At 42.2% G+C, this 20,365-nt stretch overlaps 1 protein-coding gene across 1 annotated transcript in view; it reads left to right on the forward strand.

Moving 5' to 3' along the window:
• KANK1 (KN motif and ankyrin repeat domains 1) overlaps positions 1 to 20,365 on the forward strand; it is a 129,786-nt gene that overhangs the window by 67,980 nt on the left and 41,441 nt on the right. The window contains exon 3 of the mRNA XM_069001036.1: positions 11,346 to 11,462. Coding sequence (XP_068857137.1) covers positions 11,426 to 11,462 — 37 coding nt within the window. The 5' untranslated portion in view covers positions 11,346 to 11,425. The remainder of the gene's footprint in view (positions 1 to 11,345; positions 11,463 to 20,365) is intronic.

The raw sequence follows: 20,365 nt of genomic DNA on the forward strand, positions 1-20,365 counted from the left end.
GCAGATAAAAATTAGGGCTGATTAGCCCCAAGAGAGGTGCATAGATCCTTGGTGACAGAACAGCAAAAATTATTCACAGATAAGTGAAGATCTTATCTTCCAGATAAGTAAGGTGGGAAAAAGGAAATTCAGCCTATCTTAAGAAAAAAGCCAGGGAGAGAACATCTACTTTAAGAGCCCTCTCCTGTGTAAGAACTTTTCTCAAGATTTAAAATCAGTAAGAGATTAGCTGTATTGCCAAAAAGGGTTATTTTTAGACTTTGTAAGGAAATTACAGTGGCTGCAGAAGGGACCCTTAAGTTCTGCTCAGACTGAAAAAAATAGAACCCAAATCTTGAAAATATTCCTTTTTATCTGACTGGGACAGCCCTTGTTCAAATTCAGTTTCTGTCTTTGGAGTATGCATGGAATGAGGGAAAAGGGGGCCAGGTATAAATAAATTGTGTATTTTCTGTTTTGCAGCTCTTCCAAGAAGATAGATGAATGTGCTTTTAAGCTCTGTATTGATTTGTTTGCTGTGGCTGTGTGTATATCAGAAATCCATGGGCACTGGGGCTGGGGAGAGCTCAAGTATGGCTTAGTTTTCTGGGGAATCACCATTTGGGGGGAATAATCTGAACAAAGAAAGTGCCCCTCTGCTAGGACCTTTGTGGTATGGTTTGAGGTAGGCATTGATAATTGTGCAGCAGCTTGCTCTGCTCTCAGGATAATAATACAAGTGAATATGAAAGCCATTCTTTTATTACTAAGAACATCTGAATTAGTTTTAGTTTTATTTACACCACATAATTTCCTGCTTAGGACTTGTCTTCTGTGAAGAAACACATGAATCACATCGAGGATGCATTGTTTCAGTGACAATACTGCTGTATTGCTCTTCAGAAGCTTAAGTTCTTGCGTTGCCTTTTTTACCAGGATTTGGTTTGTTGTGCAAGATGCACTGCCATTTATTTGTCTGTTTGCTCATATGGTGACTGATAAAAATACACCTTATTTTGCCATTTTTTTATTAACATTCTGCTGTCTAATAAGAGATCAACTATAAAGACTAAAGGCAACATATTTATGGATCTCCATTTAAAGGTATAGTTTTTGCAGATCGTGGTGGACTCAATCCACTGTCTCAGGGTTATAACAAGGGTGAGTTTCAGATCCATACACCATTTGGGGAATTACAGATTCAATTCTAACTTAACACGTGCTGTAAGATATAGATGGCCCCTTGTTTGTTGATTGTTGCAGCTCATGTCAGCGCTGAGATACAGTTTTGGCTGACAGACAATGTGAATGAAGGCTGAGTTTATTTGGATGTGACTGACAGAAATGAGAGTCAGCACTGCCAGCCTCGATGCTGCACACAGCAGTCGTACCACACATGTCCCAGCAGCTTGTCAGCACCTCTCCTGCCTGGCACCCTGTGGCACAGCAGTGGTGTGCCTCATGCTAGTAACCAGATGCAGGGCTTTAGATTAGAATTTTCAGGGGAGAGACATAATTCAGTGAGTCCTGGCTTCCTAAGGTGAAAACTCCTTGTGCAGTAAGTTGATCAGCACACTTTTGTCTGCACTGGACTCTCTTGCCACTGTACATCTGTTTGAAAAAGGGAGCATGAGCATAAGAAGATGCTGTGAATAATTAATACAAGTGTTAGTTCACTCTCTCACTGAGAAGGAGGAATGAACTCTATGTAAACTCTATGCTGATCTAAATTTACTCAGATTAAATTACAAAGTCCCAGAGCATTAAGAACAGGTTGTTTTAATGTTGGTTTGACTGGGCTGCAGAGAGGAACATCCCTGGTGAGGGACAAGTGCATTGCCCCAACTTGTGGTCCCCTCTTTTGGGTGGGTAAGTTCCCTGTAGGTGTCCACACGTAGCAAAATGGTTTTGGCCGCATGCAATGCAGAGGCTCTGACACTTGCCTGGCAAGCTGACAAGTCTTTCTCTGTGAGCTGTTGAGCAGGAAAAGTATGGAGATACCCAGCTAGACTGGCTCCATCATGCTTCACTGCAGCTGCTGCCAGATACCAGTACCGAGAGGCCATATAGCATGTGGTGGGGTGGAGGAGCAGCCTCTGGCAGGTTTTTGCTGCTGTAATATCCTGCCTCCCTCCTGCCAGTGTGCTGGCTTGCAGTCCATAGTGGTGTGGACATGTGGTGGCTTTGGAGGCAGGACAAGGGAAACTTCCTCACCCCTGGAATGAATGTGGAAAGCCTCACAAGAGATGGTTTGTGGTTCAGGGAAGTGGTAAAAAAACCTGCACATGTGCTGGCTGTTTCTGAGGGATGCTATGTGATGGAGCAGCCTGGAGGATGTGTGGAGTGTGTTCCCTGGCCATGCTGAAGCTGTGGGATTGTGGTCTCAATAGAAGAGTTGTGGCAAGTAGGGTCCCCTTGTATTTCTGAAGGGCCACTTCAAGCAGCTTGAAGAGAAATGGGCCCATGTTAGTATTGAGGTTGTAGACCCAGTCTAGCACTTGGGGATGAAATGTTGGCAGTGTGGGCTATAGACTGAGTCTAATGGAGAGTGAGACTTGAAGTCCTCTGCTGTAAACTGGGATAGATGAAAAGCAAGAGCCTGGTCCTTACAATATTGTCTCCTTGCACCTACATTTTTCCACTTTCATTGTGGAAAAAGCCTGTAATTTCTCTGTTCATGTAAGGTTGATAGCACGGTCCACAGTACCCATATTAGTAGTAAAAAAAAGGAAAAGAGACACCAGGATTTGGGTATTATTGTGGGGGAGGAAGCGGCATTTAGGGCTAGATGGGGACGAAGCTTATCTGCTGGAGCTTTCTCAGGTAAAGATACACCTTCAGCTGGGGTCACAGGTGAATAGTTACATGGGCAAATGCTGCTAGACAAAAGTATTTGTCTTTGAACTTGCCAGCTGTCCCATATCATTGCCCTTTCGTCATAGCAGATTTATGGCTAGTCTGATTAGGTATAGCATCTCAGACCTAAAATCAGAAGAAGAGACAGACTGAGACTTGACTGTCCACCTCTAAGTATGTTTCATGCTTGCACCATTACATATGAAATGTCACTGAAGGCTAAATACTTGGGTACTTTACAGAAGAGTTAGATTTGCCTATTTATCAGAGTTTGTGCCTTAAAATCCTTGCAGTTTGTCTTAGATGCAAAGTCTAAACAAGATCACAGTCCCTTTCATAAACATCCATGACTGGTTTGTTCATCTCAGCCTTCAAGTTTGTCTACCTGTAAATTCTCTTTGAATAAGTGAATTAATTTTAAATTATGGGGATCTGCATATGTGTTTTTCTAACTGTTGTACAACTTGTAATGTTTAAAGATAGAGTGGAAGGGATGCTGTGTTTTGTCCTGCTCCACTGAGTGAACTATGTGACAGGTAGTTTATATACATGCTGTAGAGAAGAAAGTGGAACTGTTTCTTGTCCCAGACAGAGCAATTCCAGGATTGTCAGCTCTGGGAGGCCACAGGTATACTGCAACTGGCATGCATGCATCATCCCCAACATGCATTCATTTCTCTCCCAACTTTTTGGAAGCCTTTTTGTTATTCATGCTGGATTTCAGTCTTTGTCAGAGCAGATAAAAATGCCACTCAGCACACGTTTCATTTCCCTCTTGGAGAATGATCAGACTGAACTATTTCAAGCCATGGGAGTCTCATCCCTCCTGCTTTTCCACAAGAAAAATGCGGATAGGCCAGTTGCATCCTTTGGGCTCCCTATCGCAGCAAGCATTACAACCCATAGCAATATCATACTGGCTTGAATTCATGTACTTTTATGTAACTCATTATTCACTGGCAAAAATAAAAGGGAGTGTCTTCTACATCATCCATTAGGAATTTCAGGTATAAAAAAAAAAGTTGTTTTTTTCTACCTTGGATTGCCTTTCTTTTTTTAGTTGATTTTTTTTCTCTAATATAAACAGAAATTGGTTTCTGAGTTGCAGAACCATGCAGTCTCCTGAAGGTGTTTTTTTTTCCTTCCATAATGTAATATGATGACAATGATGTTGTCAGGAATAATTTCCAGAAGAGATGGGTGGTCTGAGAATGCTCGTAGGGTGTGGGGGGCCTTGCAGCACTGTGTCATGGGTGTCATCCAAGCATACATGTTTGTGTTTAGGCTGAGATCACGTGAGTGAAGATCATGCTTGTGCATATTAGACAAGGACCACCAAGTCCTCAGACTGTCACCCAGTTTTGTATGGACAGGATGTCCTCCTTATTACAAGTGACAAAAGCATGCCAACTATGATTTACAGAATCCATACAATGATTTCCTTTTACTAATGAATGGTGATCCTGATAGTTAGAAAATAGCAAGAGTTGCCACTTCTGGCTGACAGTGAGTCTGCAGGATCTCTGAGAACAGGTATGGTCACCAAAAGTCCACTTGGCTGACCTGTCTTTTCGGATACTTGGGAGGGCTGTGTCCAGCCTCTGGTCCATACCAGGGAAAGCTGCTTGTGCTTGCAGATAAGTTCTGTTTGCCTTAACTCCTTAACAAGAATTACTAGAACTGAGGTTTTCCTTCCCACACATTAGCTAGTTGTTACAGCCAAGCTTGGTTATACTAACAAAATTTAATGTACTTTGCACCATTTTGAAAGATTGTTCTTGCAGACAACTTTTTAGTAAGATGCTGTTCATGACCAGGATTTTCCACATGGTGACTTGTACATGAAAGGGTACAGAAAGGGCAACTAAAATTGAGCTGGAGATTGTGTTGCTTATGAGCTGAGAGAGAAGGTTATAGTTTATAAAATCACAAAGGGTGCGGATAAGCTGAATCTGCACTGATTTTGACCAAGTCCTGCAATGCAAGAATTTGGTAGCAGTAAAATTTCTCAAACATCAGTTTAAAATAAGAAAAAAGTATGCAGCGGGTATTGACAGCCTGGGACTTCCTGTCCCACAAGGCAGCAGAAGCTTGTGGCAGCAGCAGGGTCAGAAAGAGTCAAATTCACAGGCAATTTATGTGAATATTAAAATGGCATACTAAGGACATACCTTTAAATATTCCAAATCCAATAATTGTTGATGCTGGGAGAATACAGAAGCATGGACTCATCATCAGGCACTTGTATTAGCCTTAAATAGTATCTGTTGTTGCTACTATTGAAAACAAGATAGTCTGGATGGATCATTTGTCTGCCTCTATAGAATGCTTATTATGTTTATTTCTGCTGGGTACTATTTTGAAATCCTTTCACTGTTTCTCTTTCTTTCCCCAGCAAGTCAATGAGTGGCTTGTGTAGAATGGCTGCTTTCTCTTCTGAATTCTCCAGACACTACTGGGATAACTCCATGTGGAAGGGAAACTAAAACCCAGCAGCTGATGGTAGACCATTTCTGCTATCGGTAGCAAATGTGACAAAGCAATACTTGTAGAAATTCAGAAAATTGCTGGGTTATTTCGAATAGCCAGAAGGATCCAGTGCCTTGGAAATATTTCCATGTATATCCATTTTCTGAGGCATTTTCTGTACTGAAAGCTGCCCAGTAAAGCCCTGCTCCTGTGCAGCACGTAGGTGGCTTGGGAGAGTGAAGCAGAAGCTTTGTGGAAGCCCTTCTCAGGAGATGAGAAGACGATTTTCAAGTATGCAGAAGAAAACCCCTCAGACCCCTGCATTACTGAAGGTGGCACATTTATTCTCCACTTCCGACAATAACAAGGTGGGCAGAGAAGCTTAATGCAACTCTGCTTGAGATAGAGGCTGGGGGGCTGGGGAAGAAGACAACTGAGGGAATCCCCATGAAACTGATTTATGTTAATTTCCAACATAGCTTGAGAATTGGAGCCTGACATTGCACTAGCTGGGACTTCAAAAGCAACAAAGCTTAGAGTTGGGTCTGATTTTTTTGTTGTTGTTTTTGACAGAAGGGAAGCATTTGCCCTGGCTGGGAGCACTCTGACTGTTCTTTTCTTCAGCTTGCTGACTCAGGTCCCAGAGTTTCTGAGCCATCACTCTCTTCTTAACAGAGCTTAGCTCAGCTTTTGCCTGGAGCTCTGCTGTAAAGAAAGACCTTTTTACAGACCAGTGCCATAAGTGGAGGGAGTAAGGAAAGCAGGCAGGTAAATTCATGCTGACCGTAGCCATATCTCCTTAATTAACTTGCTTGTTGAAAGGATTTACAAGGCTTCTTTTGCTCTCATCCTACTGCAGGTTCTGCAGAAAAAAAACCCACAGTGAGAGGTGACTTCTTTTGGTTGACTACTTAAAATATTGTCCAAAATAAATTACCTGTCACACTGCATATAGTAAGAATCATCTCTGTATCTTGTGATGGAGAGACTGAATCACAGCTGACTGCAGCCTGAGAGATGCTGCAGGAAACACTGGTCCCAGGGGATTTTTCGTTCTGCATTTTAGGGTGGCCTAGCTACTGATTTATTTTGTTCAGTTAGTGAGACTTGAACAGCAACTTGCATAATTTTGCTTGTGATTTGGATGCAACATTAGAAAGACATTTGCTGTAGAAAGTATATGAATGGGTGAATTGTTATATTATTAAATAATTAAGTAAAATTTAAAATCATTCACAACCCTTATCGCAAAGTTGATTACTGTGTCTGATCTGAAAAAAAATCCTTATATGCCTGCATTCTTACTTGTTCTTTATCTTTAATTCTAAAATAGCATCCATAAAAAAAGATATTTCTCCCTTACAAAAGTTGCCTTTCAATTTATTGGCCACTCGTGTTGATAAATATAAGGGTAAGAAGAACACAACCAAAGTAGGAATGAGATTGAAAAGAAAGTATCAGGGAGATACAGTCATTATCCCAGGGTAGATACCAACCACAGAGCAACTCCCCACATACTTTCTCCTTTGCTGTTGTTGGCAACAGACCTTGTTTCATTTAAATTGCACCTGGCATACTTGGTACCTACAGGTTGCAGACATTCCTGTTTCCTGTAGAGAAGCACAAGTTTGAAAAGTGCTCACCACTCCAGCTGAGCAGGAGGGATTCCCAGTGCCAATTTCTTCTTGCAGCTAGAGAAATTACCATCTATGTTTTTAGATGGGTTTTGCATGTATCTTGGCTCTTGTTTGCAAATGTTATCAGAGTCTTGCAGAATGAAACTGGGCAAGTTCTACTGCCAACGACCCACATGTGAGAGGGAAGTCTCAGGTAGAAGTCTTGTTGGCACTGATGTATAGCAGGAATGGAGCAGTACCAGTTCTTCTTGAGTATTGCATCTCATGGGTCGACCTGCTCTGTCAAACCCCTCTACCCTAAGACATTTAATCACCACTTTGCACTTGCTGGATAGGATTGCAGAGCTGGTTTTTCTTCTGGAACCATCCCCTGACTGAATCCATCTGAACAACTGGGAGCCAGTACCTTTGAATCCTTCACAGTTCTGACCTACAGTGCTCCCACTTTTAATCCAGATCTTAAACAACAGAATTGTAGTGTCCGAGCTACATTCACCCTGTATGTGGTTCAAAATACAGTGTTGATCTGGAGCTTGTTTGGAGTGGTTGATGTGACTGTTTGCTCTTATGAATCTGCATGCCATGGGAAAAAAGAAGTTACATACCTATTTATTTAGCCTAAAGCCTCCTTGCCTGGGAAGCCAAAATCTGTCTTGTTGAATCCCACAAACCAGTGTGTGCCCATCACCATTTCCCACATGTGACCTCAGCCCTGGACAGGAGGACTTTCAGGGTTGCTTTTCTGAGTTAAGAGCTGAGTTATATTTCTCCTCTAATTACTGTGTTGCCAACATGCTGTTCTACAGCTGCTCTTAGACCAAACCTCAACTGTTTTCTATCTTAAGTGTCTCCTGCAAACATCAGACTGAAGTGTGAGCCTGGATTTTCTGCAAGGTCTGTGCCTCTTGAGGCTACTACATTTCTGTAGTTCTGCTGTATGGGTGCCAGAACTGATCTATAAGTACTCAGATACTTCTAGTGCTGAAACACTAGAATAGCTGTCGGTGACCTGGCTAGATGCAGCACAAAAGAGGAGCGTGGTTCTTTTCCCTTGTGCCTAGGACAGGATTAGGACATAGGCTTTATGTTCTGCCTAAAAAATCACCATTCTGGAAAAACCTGTAAATTCTGGGATGTCATGAACGTTTGTAGAAACTGAGGATCATGTGTGTTTAAGTTTTCTGCTATTGAACCTCAGGGCAGAAGAGAGTTTGAATATCTAATGCAAAACACTTTAAACAACTGCTTCATTGAGCAATAATTCTTCATATGGCTAGTCTCTGCTTGTTTTGCATTTGCCCTAGGATCTGTAAATCACAGTATTCACAGGCAAGCATGGGTTGAGCATGTAAAAACACATGGGCAAAGAGCTGAAGAGTTGGGAAAGGAATATACAAGCTCCTCTACTAATTTTCTTGTGTAAGATGTCTCTACCAGAGAGAATATGCTTTGCTATAGAGGAGGCTGTTTTCCTCCTCTCAGTATTCTAGCTGGCCTCCAGTATTGTCCTGCGCCTCGCCCACATGAGAGACTTGTGTCCAAATGCAGCTTCTGGGGTATGTGCAGCTGGGGAATCACATGTGGCACCATTCTAAAAATGATCCATGTATGTGTTGTTGCTATTTCAGAAATACACTTCCCAATGTATGGCTCAAAGCACATTTTAAGAAAATTCCCTTCCTTCATGAGTTTGCTGAGCGAGATCAGATATTTTTCTGTACTTAAAGAGCTGTTTAATAGGCAGATTGTCAATTCCTGTTACATTTAATCTTTAAAAAAAAAGAAAGAAAGGAATCAATTATAAATCCTTCCACTTAGCTAACAAATTATTAGATCCTGTGTTTTTTCTCTCTTTTTTGTTTCTATCTGTTGGGTGGAATATGCTTCCTGAATAATTTAATTAATCCTCACTTAAGCTCTGAAGCAGCAAGTGAAGTTTGCTTGAGGTACTCAAGCCTGCATAGCTTTGAAACTAATAGAAGCATACCCACAAGGCAGTTTGTAACAGGTCAATTACATCTCTTCAAGCCACAACAAAATGTAGATCTTAGGCCTTGTTTAGACTTTCAGCACTGTTTTTATTAACTTTATGTCAATTCTCACCCAATTACATTTGTTTCTTGCTATTGGGAAGCTCTTCTCATGTGGGCCTGTGAATGGTGACCAGTGTTTTTAACAGATTTTACTTTTAAACCCATGATGAGGCACGCCACAGTCGGGCCTCATTTTTGTGGTTGACCCACTCATATTTGGGACTGCATTGCACCTAAAAGAGGTGCATCCCCGCCCAGGATCCCCTCTTACCCATGGGTGCATGCTCTCAGGTACTCTTGTACAGTGTATATAATGAAAGCAGGGAAGCACACCTGTTGTTAATGCTCCTGAGAAAGCACAGAGCTATGCTGAACAAACTAGAAGTGGGTAAATCAGTTATCTTTACCAGGATACACTGCTGGTAGACTCTGATGCCCTGCTAAGTGCAGCCTGCCCTGAGACAGTGGCTGTCCTGAGCAACTTCACATGGAGACAGTAGATCATTTTCTAGTAAGCATTCATTGTGACTCAGTAAAAATTGCCTGTGTTCAGCTTAAAACATAACTTTATATCCTTAGAGCAAGCAGAGACAGGAGTGATGCTTTAAAATATCTCTGTTTGAAAGGAAGTAGTTAATATTTTCCTAAAAGTTCACAGATTTAAAACTTCTGTCCTGGCTGCAAACTCTGCCAGCAAAATGTTTTTCTATTTTTTTCTTGTCGTGCTCCTTTGTTTCAGAAATTTTATAATTGTCATTATGCCTGGAATCTTGTGATAGGCTTCTCTGCATCATGGCCTGTGTTGGATTCCTGCTTTATTTTGCTGTTTGTAGCCTTTCACTTATACAGTCTTTATGGCAGCTTCATGTCCTGCCCTCCACTGAACAAGAGATGGTAAATGCCAGCATACATGGCAGAACTAGGGAAGGGGGAATTGCAATGAAGATATTTCTGTATTCTTGGGAAATTGGTATCAGGATTGTACTAAAAATGAAGGCATTTGTGCATGTGTTCCTTGAAGGAGAAAGTGAAGCTGTATTAGCTTGTGTGATGGAGCTCTGTCAGCTTCTAAAGACAGCCAGCTTCTCTATCAGTCAGTGTATCTCTGACTCAATGTATCTCACATGGTGCCTGTGCTCATTAATTTTTGATTTTCTTTTACTTTGCTAATCTGCTTAGCTTTTAAATACTTCCCTGCACATACTGTCAGAGCCAAATCAAATATAATTGGAAAAATGTGACTAGTCTGTTGAGGAGTTGTCAGCCCAAGTCAGACAGGGGTCGGCAAAGCAGGGTGTTCTTCATACACCTAAGCTCCACCTATCTGAGTCAACAAAATGAAATGCTGTTTGGACTGCAGAAAACTCGCAGCAGACTCACGAAGAGGCATCTCTGCAGCCTCATATGAGTCAGATCTGTTGCTCCGAGCATGAAAGTTGTAGTCAGGCTGCCCCCTGCACCGAAGGTGGGCAGGGAAGGAGGAGCCAGGAGCCCTGTTGCAGAGCTAACGAGTCTGGCTTTGCAGAGATGGCCAGCAGGCAGCTAGCCACAGAACTGCTGCTGATTTGGTCTCTACCTCTCATTTGGCTTCTTCTCACCAGCCAAATGTGCCCTTTTTCTGTACCTGCAGCCTGAGCTTCAGGCAAGTGCTGCTTACTGGTTCAATCTGCCATGATTGGGTTGGAAGAAAACCTAACACCCAGAGAACCCGTTGCTGAACTTGCAGTGGAGAGGTCTAGTAGTCAGACGAGCACCATTCCTGACAGCATCCGTGCCACCTCTGGTCCCCCCCACGCTGCCGGCTTCCACACAGTAGGTGTCAGTGTCTAGGTTTGTCAGGCAGGGAGATGCCTGCTCTGGCTGCATCTGAGGGTTCTTCTTCCCTCACCTCCCCTGGGGGACGTCTGAGCTCAGAAATTGCAACTGGTCCCCCACTTGCTGGTACCGCACTTCTGTAGGTGCTCTCCACCTAAAAAAATCCTCTAACCCTGCCTACATAAGATCTTGGGTAATCTAAAACTTTATACACATGCTAGCAAATGTGAGGAATCTGTGGTGGTACAGGGGAGTTTAAAGACCAGCTGCAAAAAAGTTGAGGGCAGGCCAGAAAAAAACAAGGCCAATTGCAAATTCAGCTAGTTAGATCCTCACTGACGACAGATCTGGAGGTTCTCAAAGAACCACAGTTCAGCTTCAGTCACTTGGACACCTTTGGGGATTGTGATAGCTAGGATGCTGATTTAAGAGGAGCATGTTACTGCTGTGCTGAAGTTTGGACTGAAGATGACACTTTAAACACTCAGAAATGTCTTAATGTACCTAACTTCTTAAAACTACATGTTTTTAACTGCTTTTTACTTGTTTGTTCCAGGTTGCATGTCTGGTTGGACTTGATGCATGGCATTTGCATGACACCAAACAGCCTAGCTGTGGATGTGTCACTGAGCAAACATGGCCTACCCAGCAAATACTAACGGCAGTGCTACAGGTAACTAAACGGGAACAATTTCCCCCTTTGGATTATTAATTAAAAAAATTCTTACATTGTGCGAGCAGGAAAAGGAAGTAATGGCAGTTTAAATACTGAAAACATGTTTCCTGGTAGATCAGAGCCCATCTGTTCCCCCCATCCCCCACCCCGATAATCTTTTAAATATTTATCATGTGGAAAGTTGTTTGGGAAGACTTAAGGGCTGGCACTCAGTCATTCAGCATGCAGTGTGCTCTGCTCTCAAGGACCTGCAGGGGCTTACTCTAGACTCTGGGAGGCCTAGGGCTTTGCTGCAGAATCATGTGGCTGTTACCCTGTGTCTGTAACTAATTTGTGAGATTAACCAACTCTTGCACATCAAATACCCAGCCTGTCCTGGTCACCCTTACTGGTCAGTCTAATTTTTGTTGCTTGCTTCTCCGCAAAGCATAAAAACATTTCTCAGGCAATATCCTGAAGAGGTGTTCACTTTTTTGTTATTTTTAAGAAGCTCCCAAGATGTCTGTTTTGGTTGGGTGATACTCTGTGAAATGGATTGCTTGGCATGTTCAAAGGTTGCTGAGGAGGGCTGGCAGGTCAGGAGGGGGCAGAGATTGCAGAACGACTGATAACAGCACAGCAGCAGTGTTCCTCCTGTGGTTATGTCAATATTTTCCTCTTCTGATCACTGCACAAACAGTTTTAGCCCACTGAAGCTGAGGCTGCTACAGTAGGATTACATGGAAAATTTCAAGTGCATGGCAGGAGCTTGTTGGTTGCTCACTGTACTCACTGTAGAATTACTCTAATTAGAGCATGGGATTAAAACATTTTGTGTGCAGGACAGTCGAAATATGGAGTGTCATTATGTGCAGTTTATGCAAAACAAGAAGTTTCTTTTAAAGGCTAGTGAAAGTTACATTAAGTATTTGGAATTACTATTATCAGTTGATGATTTAAGGTTAAATTCACCAATGTTAAATCTGCTGAAATAAGATATTCCTATTCCCTTCCCCCACCCCCTTTTTATATAATTAGAAGTATATTCTTTAAGACAGAAACCATATCCTTTTGTAACCTTCAGTAATCCTTTTGAGAAAGTGGACTGCAAAACCTCTGCTGTGTGACTTAACTGTAGCTGTTTGCTGCCTAAACCCCCCATGTAACTTGACTTTTCTTTGTAATATGCCTTTAACTTAAGTCATGCAGAAAAATTTCCTCTGCTTACAAGGAAAGAAAAATTGGGCATGGAGTGTTACTGATTGGTTTACTAATTTTTTTTTCTCCCTGCAGTAGAATTGTCTATTGAAAAAGTTGGTGGGCTGACGTGTAAGTCTAAAAGAATCTAAATGCTTGTACTGGGGGATGTGTTAATGCAAGATGAAGTTTTTGTTTCAGGATTGTTATGCAAACAAGGCTTCTTGCAGGATAAAGCTGTTTGTTCCCTTATTTGTAGAAAGACGCTGTAATAAATTGCAAGTATTTAATTCAGAATTAAATTGGACAACATTTTGCAGAAACTGTCAGGACTTGTTGGCTTTGCAAACCCTTGAGGCTGGCGTTCTAACACGCAGCTATGTACGCCCGTGTCTCCAAATCCTCAGCAGTTCATAACAGACAGAATATTGGGCTGCAAATACCTATGATTTGTTGTGCTGCTGTGCTGCCTGGGAGAGCATGCCTTTGGATGAGCAGGAGCTGATCTGGGCGTTGGAGGTATTGAAGCAAGTTTCTTAATTGCATGGAGCTCTAAGAGTGGAAAGACAAACTTTCAGGGGTGGTGTTTTCTGCACCCTCTGAATCAATCAGCAGCAGGAAAAAGAACTAGAAAGACTTGTTAGGGACTACTAAGCTGCATTTATGTTACTTGAATATTTTGGCAAGTCTGACCACATGTTCAGCTTCATTCAAGTATGAAGTGACTAAGAAGCAGTGGTTTGCTTTGGTTAACTCGAGAATGTGAGTACTTGCACTATCAAATGATTATGCCTATGTGCCATTTCGGTAATTTTTTTCAGTGTACAAGCCTATATGGACTACTGCTGCTGCAGATGAAATCTGTAGAGAATGCTTGAATTTGGAACTTATTTCCAGGAAAGGATCTAGCTATTTTGCATTTGTATAGAGATTTTTTTTAAGGGATATTTATGGGAAGTACATTTGCTGTAAATATTTTAGTGAGTGTGTATGGGAGATAAACTACAAAGCAAGTGATGATATTATAATGAAAGCACCTATCGTAAGTTTCTCTGTCTCTTGCCTATCTCAGTAAAGAGATGAACCTTAAATGTGGTGAATAAATGACAGAGTTTAGAGAGAGACAGGTTTATGCTTCAGTACTGTTTGTCAATAGTTTTTTTTGCTGCTGACTTAAAAGTTTTATCACTCTTCACAGTTTCACTGCACAGAGGTCTTGTAGTGAACTGTATTTCTTTGGGCTGCAAGCTTATTTGTTCATTTTTATCCATTTTGGGAATTACTTTTGTGACTTCGTAGTGATTTTGGACTAGACTTTGTCAAAGCTGTGCTGTCTGCTCAGAAAAGAGCTGAATTCTCTGTGACACTAGTGATAGATAAAGTGATAGATAAATTGGTGCTCGGAGAAAAATTTGCTTTATTTTATCAGGTGCTGGATAGTCGTAACTGTTTGCTCTTTAGAGTCTGCCCTGGTGGCATGTGAGCTCACTGCTCAGTCCAGTAAACTCACCAGAGTTAAGGAGTGCAGTGCAAGTCCAGGGCATGTTGTGCAGTCATCCAAGAAGCTGCCTCAGGAGCTGGGAAATACCCTCTGTCTGTGGGGAGCTATTGGGAGTCTGCAGTTGGTTTGGTACATGATACAAATTAATTTCTCTTTGCATAGTACAAGAAAAAAAAATAAATGAGGTGATTGTTTCTCTAAATAGTATTAGTGTCTCCATTAACTGCTGGGTGAAACTTCCAGTAATTGTTACCTTCTGTGCGTGCTAGGACTGATGCATAATTCATCTATTTAATGAGGCTCTGCTAACATTTCTGTAGTGGTATCTGTAGAAGTGTCTTCCAGTCAGCTACAAAAAGCACAGTGCACAAGCAGAAAACTTACAGTGAAGTTTGAAAATAGTTCTGGATGGATTTTCATTCCTTTCACTAACAACTGGTTTGTGAAAACTCTTTTGCAAAACACATGTTCTGAAAGTTCTGAATAAACTTCCAGTCTAATTCTATTTATTCTGATGTGGAAAACAAGGAAGCAGCAAAACAAACATAGGAGACTGATTTTAAAAAGATAAAGGATTAAAAACTGTATTTGTCACTAACTGTAATAAAAACATCTGTTTTATTTGACTTCCCTAAGCACCTCATTCTCTGTATCCAGAGACTGCAGAATTGTCAGTCATTTCATAACAGACTTCAAAAAAGCATTTCCAGTTTTCTTGGAAGGATGGGCTGCAGGGGTCAGTATAGCAAGGCTGTTGCACAAACCCTTTCTTTTGCAGTAAAGCAAATGCATAGTGTTTTCTCTACGTAGTGTTGGAGATTTCCCTGACCCTTTCTCTTTCCTCCCTTCTGTCTGTGCCTTCTCCTCAGTCTAGCGTATGGCTTTATCTTTTCACCCCTTCCCATTCCATTTTTAACATGCCTCTCTACACACAGAAGCACTACATCTTGCACGCATTCGAGCTGTTTCTCTGCATATTTAACTCCTCTCCGTGCTTTAGATTCCTGCACAATTCTTAAAGCAGTGGCATTGTAGCACCTGAACATCATTTTTACTGTTCGTGTCCTTACACCTGTAAAGCAAAGAACTGCTGCTGTAATAGCCAGTCTGCAGCTGTCAAAGTGTCTTTGCTCCCAGTTTACTCTTTTCACTCCCAGCTGACCTGGGCATCCAGCTCCATTCCCTAGAGCAAGCCAGGCCTCTGGGACCACAGGTGGTTTGATGAGAGATACAAACCATATTTGGACCGCTGTTTCCTCTGCAGCAGCCTGGCATCCCTCTGCATATTTTATATGTGCACAGTTACTCTGGAGCACCCTGTGGGCTTCTGGTCAGATTTTCTTTGTATCTGAGCAGTTTTCTTGACTCCTGTGTGAAGTTATAACTGTGCACCAGTTAGTCAGAGAATGAGGCCATTACAAAAAGCTGCTGCCTGAATTAATGTTGCTTGAGATACTAACGTCAGCATGACTCAAAGACCAAATGTTTAATAAATGTGTTTTCCATCTGCTGGTATATAAATGCTTAAGCAACTGTTGAAAAGTATTATGAAAACCCCAGCTAGCTTATTAACCCTTTTAATTGAAGCTAATAAATAGAACACACATTTCCTTAGAGCAAACGTTTTTAATCACACATCCTCTGCATTGATTTGTAACAACTCTTACCAAAGATTTGCAGACACACTTTTCTTTCAGTTACTGTATTATTTGACTTACAGTCTCTCCTTTGATTCAATTTTCCTCATTCATATTAGGCAATATGCAAGGAATTTTGCATGATTTCTAGCCTCATAATGTAAATATAGTCTAAGCAGAAAATGCTGTGCATTGAACATTACCACTGTTACTCACTTTAGCAGAATATCCACCAGTCTTCATTACAGACCATCAATCTGGGAACTTACAGACATGAAGAAATTAGCAGTTGAAAGTGTTTAATTGAAAGGCAGTAGTCTGTCTGCTTGGAGCCTTTACTCCTGAGTACTGCAGATGCCTGCCCCAAGAGCCCAGCTGCCAGCCTCTCTTGCTGCTTCCTGCAGGGTGGCTGTCACTGAGGTATCGCTGCAGTGCCACTGACACACCAAGCTCTGCGTTCAGCAGCCTCTGAGTTTGCTTAGTTTAGCAGATGCAAGTGACCAGGATTCAGGTGAGTTTGTATTTTTAGCAAATCAGCCATGCAAGGGTAATTTGTTCGAGTCAGGACTGTGTATTGAGGGACTATTTAGACCTATTCCTCACTTACCATGCTCCCTGCTCCAAGCCTGTTTCCAGTAACTCTTGGAGTTAATGGGGATGGGCATATGCCCAAGGTGTGTTTTGGCAGCTGGTGAGAGGCTCTTGCCATCAGGAGAGCCTGCTGAACTGGCCTGCAATCTTGAGCTTTTGGGATGGGCAGATGGCTGTCACTGGGATCCAGGCTGCTGCCTCACCCACAAGTGATCCTGTGAGTCACTCTGGTGGTGCCCAGTATTTAAAAACAAGGTAGGGTGGGACCCTGAAATCTGTGGGGAGAAGGTTGAGTGAGCCTCCAGTGATTTCACATAATCTCTATCACAAGTTGTATCAGAATTTTCATCAGTATGCTGTAGTACATTCACTGATGCCAGATCTGCCTTAAGGACAGATGGCTGGAGCTGAAGCACGTGCTCTCACTGTGAATTTACTTGAATTAGTAAGTGTTTCTGCAACTGCTAGTTAATGCCTGTAATCCAAGGGTGCATTTGCCTCAGCAGCAGAAAGCTTAAAAATGCACTGACTTACATTTGCCCAACCTAAAGGCCTTTATGAGACTGCAGAGGACCAGGGACCATGCATCCTCTTTTACTCAGGACTTGTTGCCCAAATAATGTGCTACAGGTCTGATTTTGGATTCTGGTGGAAAGGTAAGGGCCAGGAAGAAGTTAGAAAGGATATGCTAAATACAGTGTCATTGGGAGTTTGAGAACATAGGAGTCTGCTCTGGGTAGCCCAGTCCTTAGAAATGGAAATTACGTGGGATGGGAAAGAGATGGTCCAAGATACAAAGCCATTATACACAGATGCTGATGCTCTGCAGGAGGCCAAAGCAGCCGTGAGAAAAGGAACAGATTTAATTGATCTATCTTTTCTTCAGCGATTACCACAGTTGTGTCATGTTCTGGATTATCTTCTGCAGCTGCCCAGAAGATTCTTACATCTCACCTAGGCAGAGGACTGTTCATTCTCTCTGATGAAAGCTTGCTCATGGAGCAATGCGGGCTTTCCCTCTCTGAGCCATTGTGATGCACTTGTGTGGGCAGTACCTGGACCTTCTCCTGTGGTCTGCTGCTGCTCCCTGTGGAAATACGTGCCCTTTACACCCTGGGAGGCAGCTCAAGGGTGCTCCTCTTGTATTTTAAAGCCAGTAGTTTTCTAGGGACTCATCAGGCATGTCTTGCTGTTTGTGGTACCGTGCCGCCTTACTGAACTGGAGACTAAAACTGATAAAACCCCTAAGTTCTCGTGGTGGAAGTCACTGCTTTGCACTGTCTGGTGTCAGCTGGGGTGAGGGTAAGGAGCAAGCACCAGTAGGCAGGCACGTGTCACAGGAAAAACACCAAGGATAAACTTTTTCCAGACTTGAAAAATTATTCTCTCTTCATTGTCTGCCTTCCCCCTCTTTCAAGATACACACAACTCAGTAAATCTTTCCCTAAACTACTCTACAGTATTCCTCACTTCCCAGATTCTTCTGCAGAAAGCAATTTATGAATAATGCATATGAATGTCCTCCCTGTGGGAAGGGAAGGTATTTGTTTCTTTTAAAAATACAGGGTCCTTCTGGAAAATGACTTGGATGAAAATAGTCTGATGACAGTTGGCTGTCTTCTGTAAACACTTGAGTGGCTGCATTTAGATATGTTCCTTACAAAAGCGTTACTACTGGAGCAGAAGTCCTTGGGAAGCTTCTTCTAGTGGCCACCTCTCTCCTCCCACTCTTTTGAGCCATTTGTAAGGCTTTGTATTAGAAATGACAGAAGGGCAGCCCTTCCTGTATCATGTTTTCACAGCACTTCTAGGGGGTGAGGGAGCACTCGGACTTCCCACGTTGGCATTGCTGCTGTATTTCCATTTCCTTCCTCTGGTAACATGACTCCCCTGGGTAGCAGAGTACGGATTCCTGCCGGGATGTCTCAGTGTAACCAGCTCTAAGCTTTGGGACAGAAGCATGCTTGTATCCAGCCTCCCCTTTTTTTTCTGCCATTGCCTCCTCTGATTTCATCCAGAAATTATACTTACTATGTTGGCAGAAAGCAGTGGTTGACCTCTGCTGTGGGATATAGGTTGGGGTGTCTGGGGGGAATTAGCAGATCAGCCAGGTCCAAAAAGGGCTCTCCTGCTCCCTATCTCTCTAACTCTAAAACTCTTTAGAGCATATCCTCAGTCTCTTGAGAATTTTCTTCATCTGACTCTTCACACAGACTTCGACAAAGCTAAATGCTCAGACGTTTGGAGAGGTAGGTGAGTGTGCAATCCAGTCATATACTCTTTCATGTTTTCTGTCCATCCTTCCCTACCTTTTGCAAAGCCTTCTTACCTGTAGAAGTAGGTAACGTGACCCTTACCCCTTCTCACAGTCCATCCCTTTATTTTGCCCAATGTCTCCTCCCTAGTTATCTTGCACTGTAATTAATGTTTATGTATTTGTCTCCTCTTTTTAAAATCAATATATTCCTGTATCTTTTTCCTTTATAACAATATGTTGATTTCCTTCAATATATAGGACCTGTCTGTGATATTTTTGTATTGACCTTCAGTATTTGTTTGAAAGTGTGTGTGTGGGGGTACTTTTTAATATCTGGGTTTGAAGATTTGGTCAGATTAGGGTGAGGATTAAATTACCTGATAATTGGGAACAGACAGTACTCCCTATGTAAACCAGACATCCCTTGTCTAGAGTAGTCTCTTACTGCTGAGGGGCATGTTGTTGATGTACTCCTAGCCCCTTCCCTACCGTTGCTTCACACAGCCAACCTCTCTGCCTGGAGCACTGTCATATGGTTTGCAGATCAAATAATAGAAAGGAAACACTTGTGCAACTCTGCTGCTGTTACTGGAATTTCAGGTCTAATACTAGCAAATAGGTCAATTTTTAACACTTCATGTACACTGCTTGGTAAAGCTAGAATGTGCAGCTTTCAAAAAAAAAAAATACAGTGCAAGAAGATACAGCAAAGCGCATGGCCATGGTTGAAAAAAGTGGACTAATATTTGCATATGATACAAGTATAAAGACAAGATCAGGGCAGTCAGGTTTCAAGGGCCTACAAATATCAGCAGGGATTTTTTACTTCAGTAAGTCCATGGCTAAGTCCTTTCTCCCTGTCCCCTCTTCTCCTCTCCCTCCAGCAGAAGTGTGATTCTTTAATTTTTAAATTTTTTCCATATCTTAAGTTACAAAGTTAAAAAAAGGTATTCCTGTCTAGAATAATTCTCTTCTGCTCCTGTTCTGTTTTTTGTATTTGGAGACAGATGGCTGTTATATGGCTTTTAAGATTGCCAGGACTTGATGTGCTTACATGCCCATGCATCCTCTGCATCGCCCTTTAGACTTTGACTATTCTCCCTCGTCATCATTAGTTACAGTTCTAGTCCCTTTCTCTCTCTCAGACAGTGTGTCTGCCATCCAGGATGCTCATCCTTCCCTTTTTGTTCCCCGATACTGCTCTCAGTGCTTTTTTCCAGTGCTTGGTTTCACCCCAGCTCTCCCCAGGGATGCACAGGGACTTCGCCATGTCTATACCCTGAAGAGTACAGACTGATACCCAACTCTCCTCTGCCTCTGCTTCCTTGCAACCCATTTTCAGTGCTGTGAAAAACACACTGTTGACAATTCTGAGAAAACTACTTACTGTCCCTTTGCAGAGAAAAGTTGTAAGGCTGCAACTCTACAGATACATGGCTCAGCCAGACCATCTCAGCCCATAGAACAAGACAGCACCACAGCAGCAGGAGAGACATCTCTTTATGAAATTGTGTGTAGCATCTCATCCAGTCCAGCTTTACTGTCCATTTTCAGTCCTGTTCCTGTGTGATGTACTGCAAGCACTGCTTATCAGTTTATCAGTTACATGGCACATTAATAGGATGTGTAGTTTTTCCCATGGATCCCATTAGGCAAGTCCTGGTTAACTGATCTAATCTCCTACGACAAGGTGACCTGCTTAGTGGATGAGGGAAAGGTTGTGGATGTTTCTACTTGG

The sequence above is a fragment of the Aphelocoma coerulescens genome (genome assembly GCF_041296385.1).
Source record: "Aphelocoma coerulescens isolate FSJ_1873_10779 chromosome Z unlocalized genomic scaffold, UR_Acoe_1.0 ChrZ, whole genome shotgun sequence".
In the NCBI taxonomy this organism is placed as follows: Eukaryota; Metazoa; Chordata; class Aves; order Passeriformes; family Corvidae; genus Aphelocoma; species Aphelocoma coerulescens.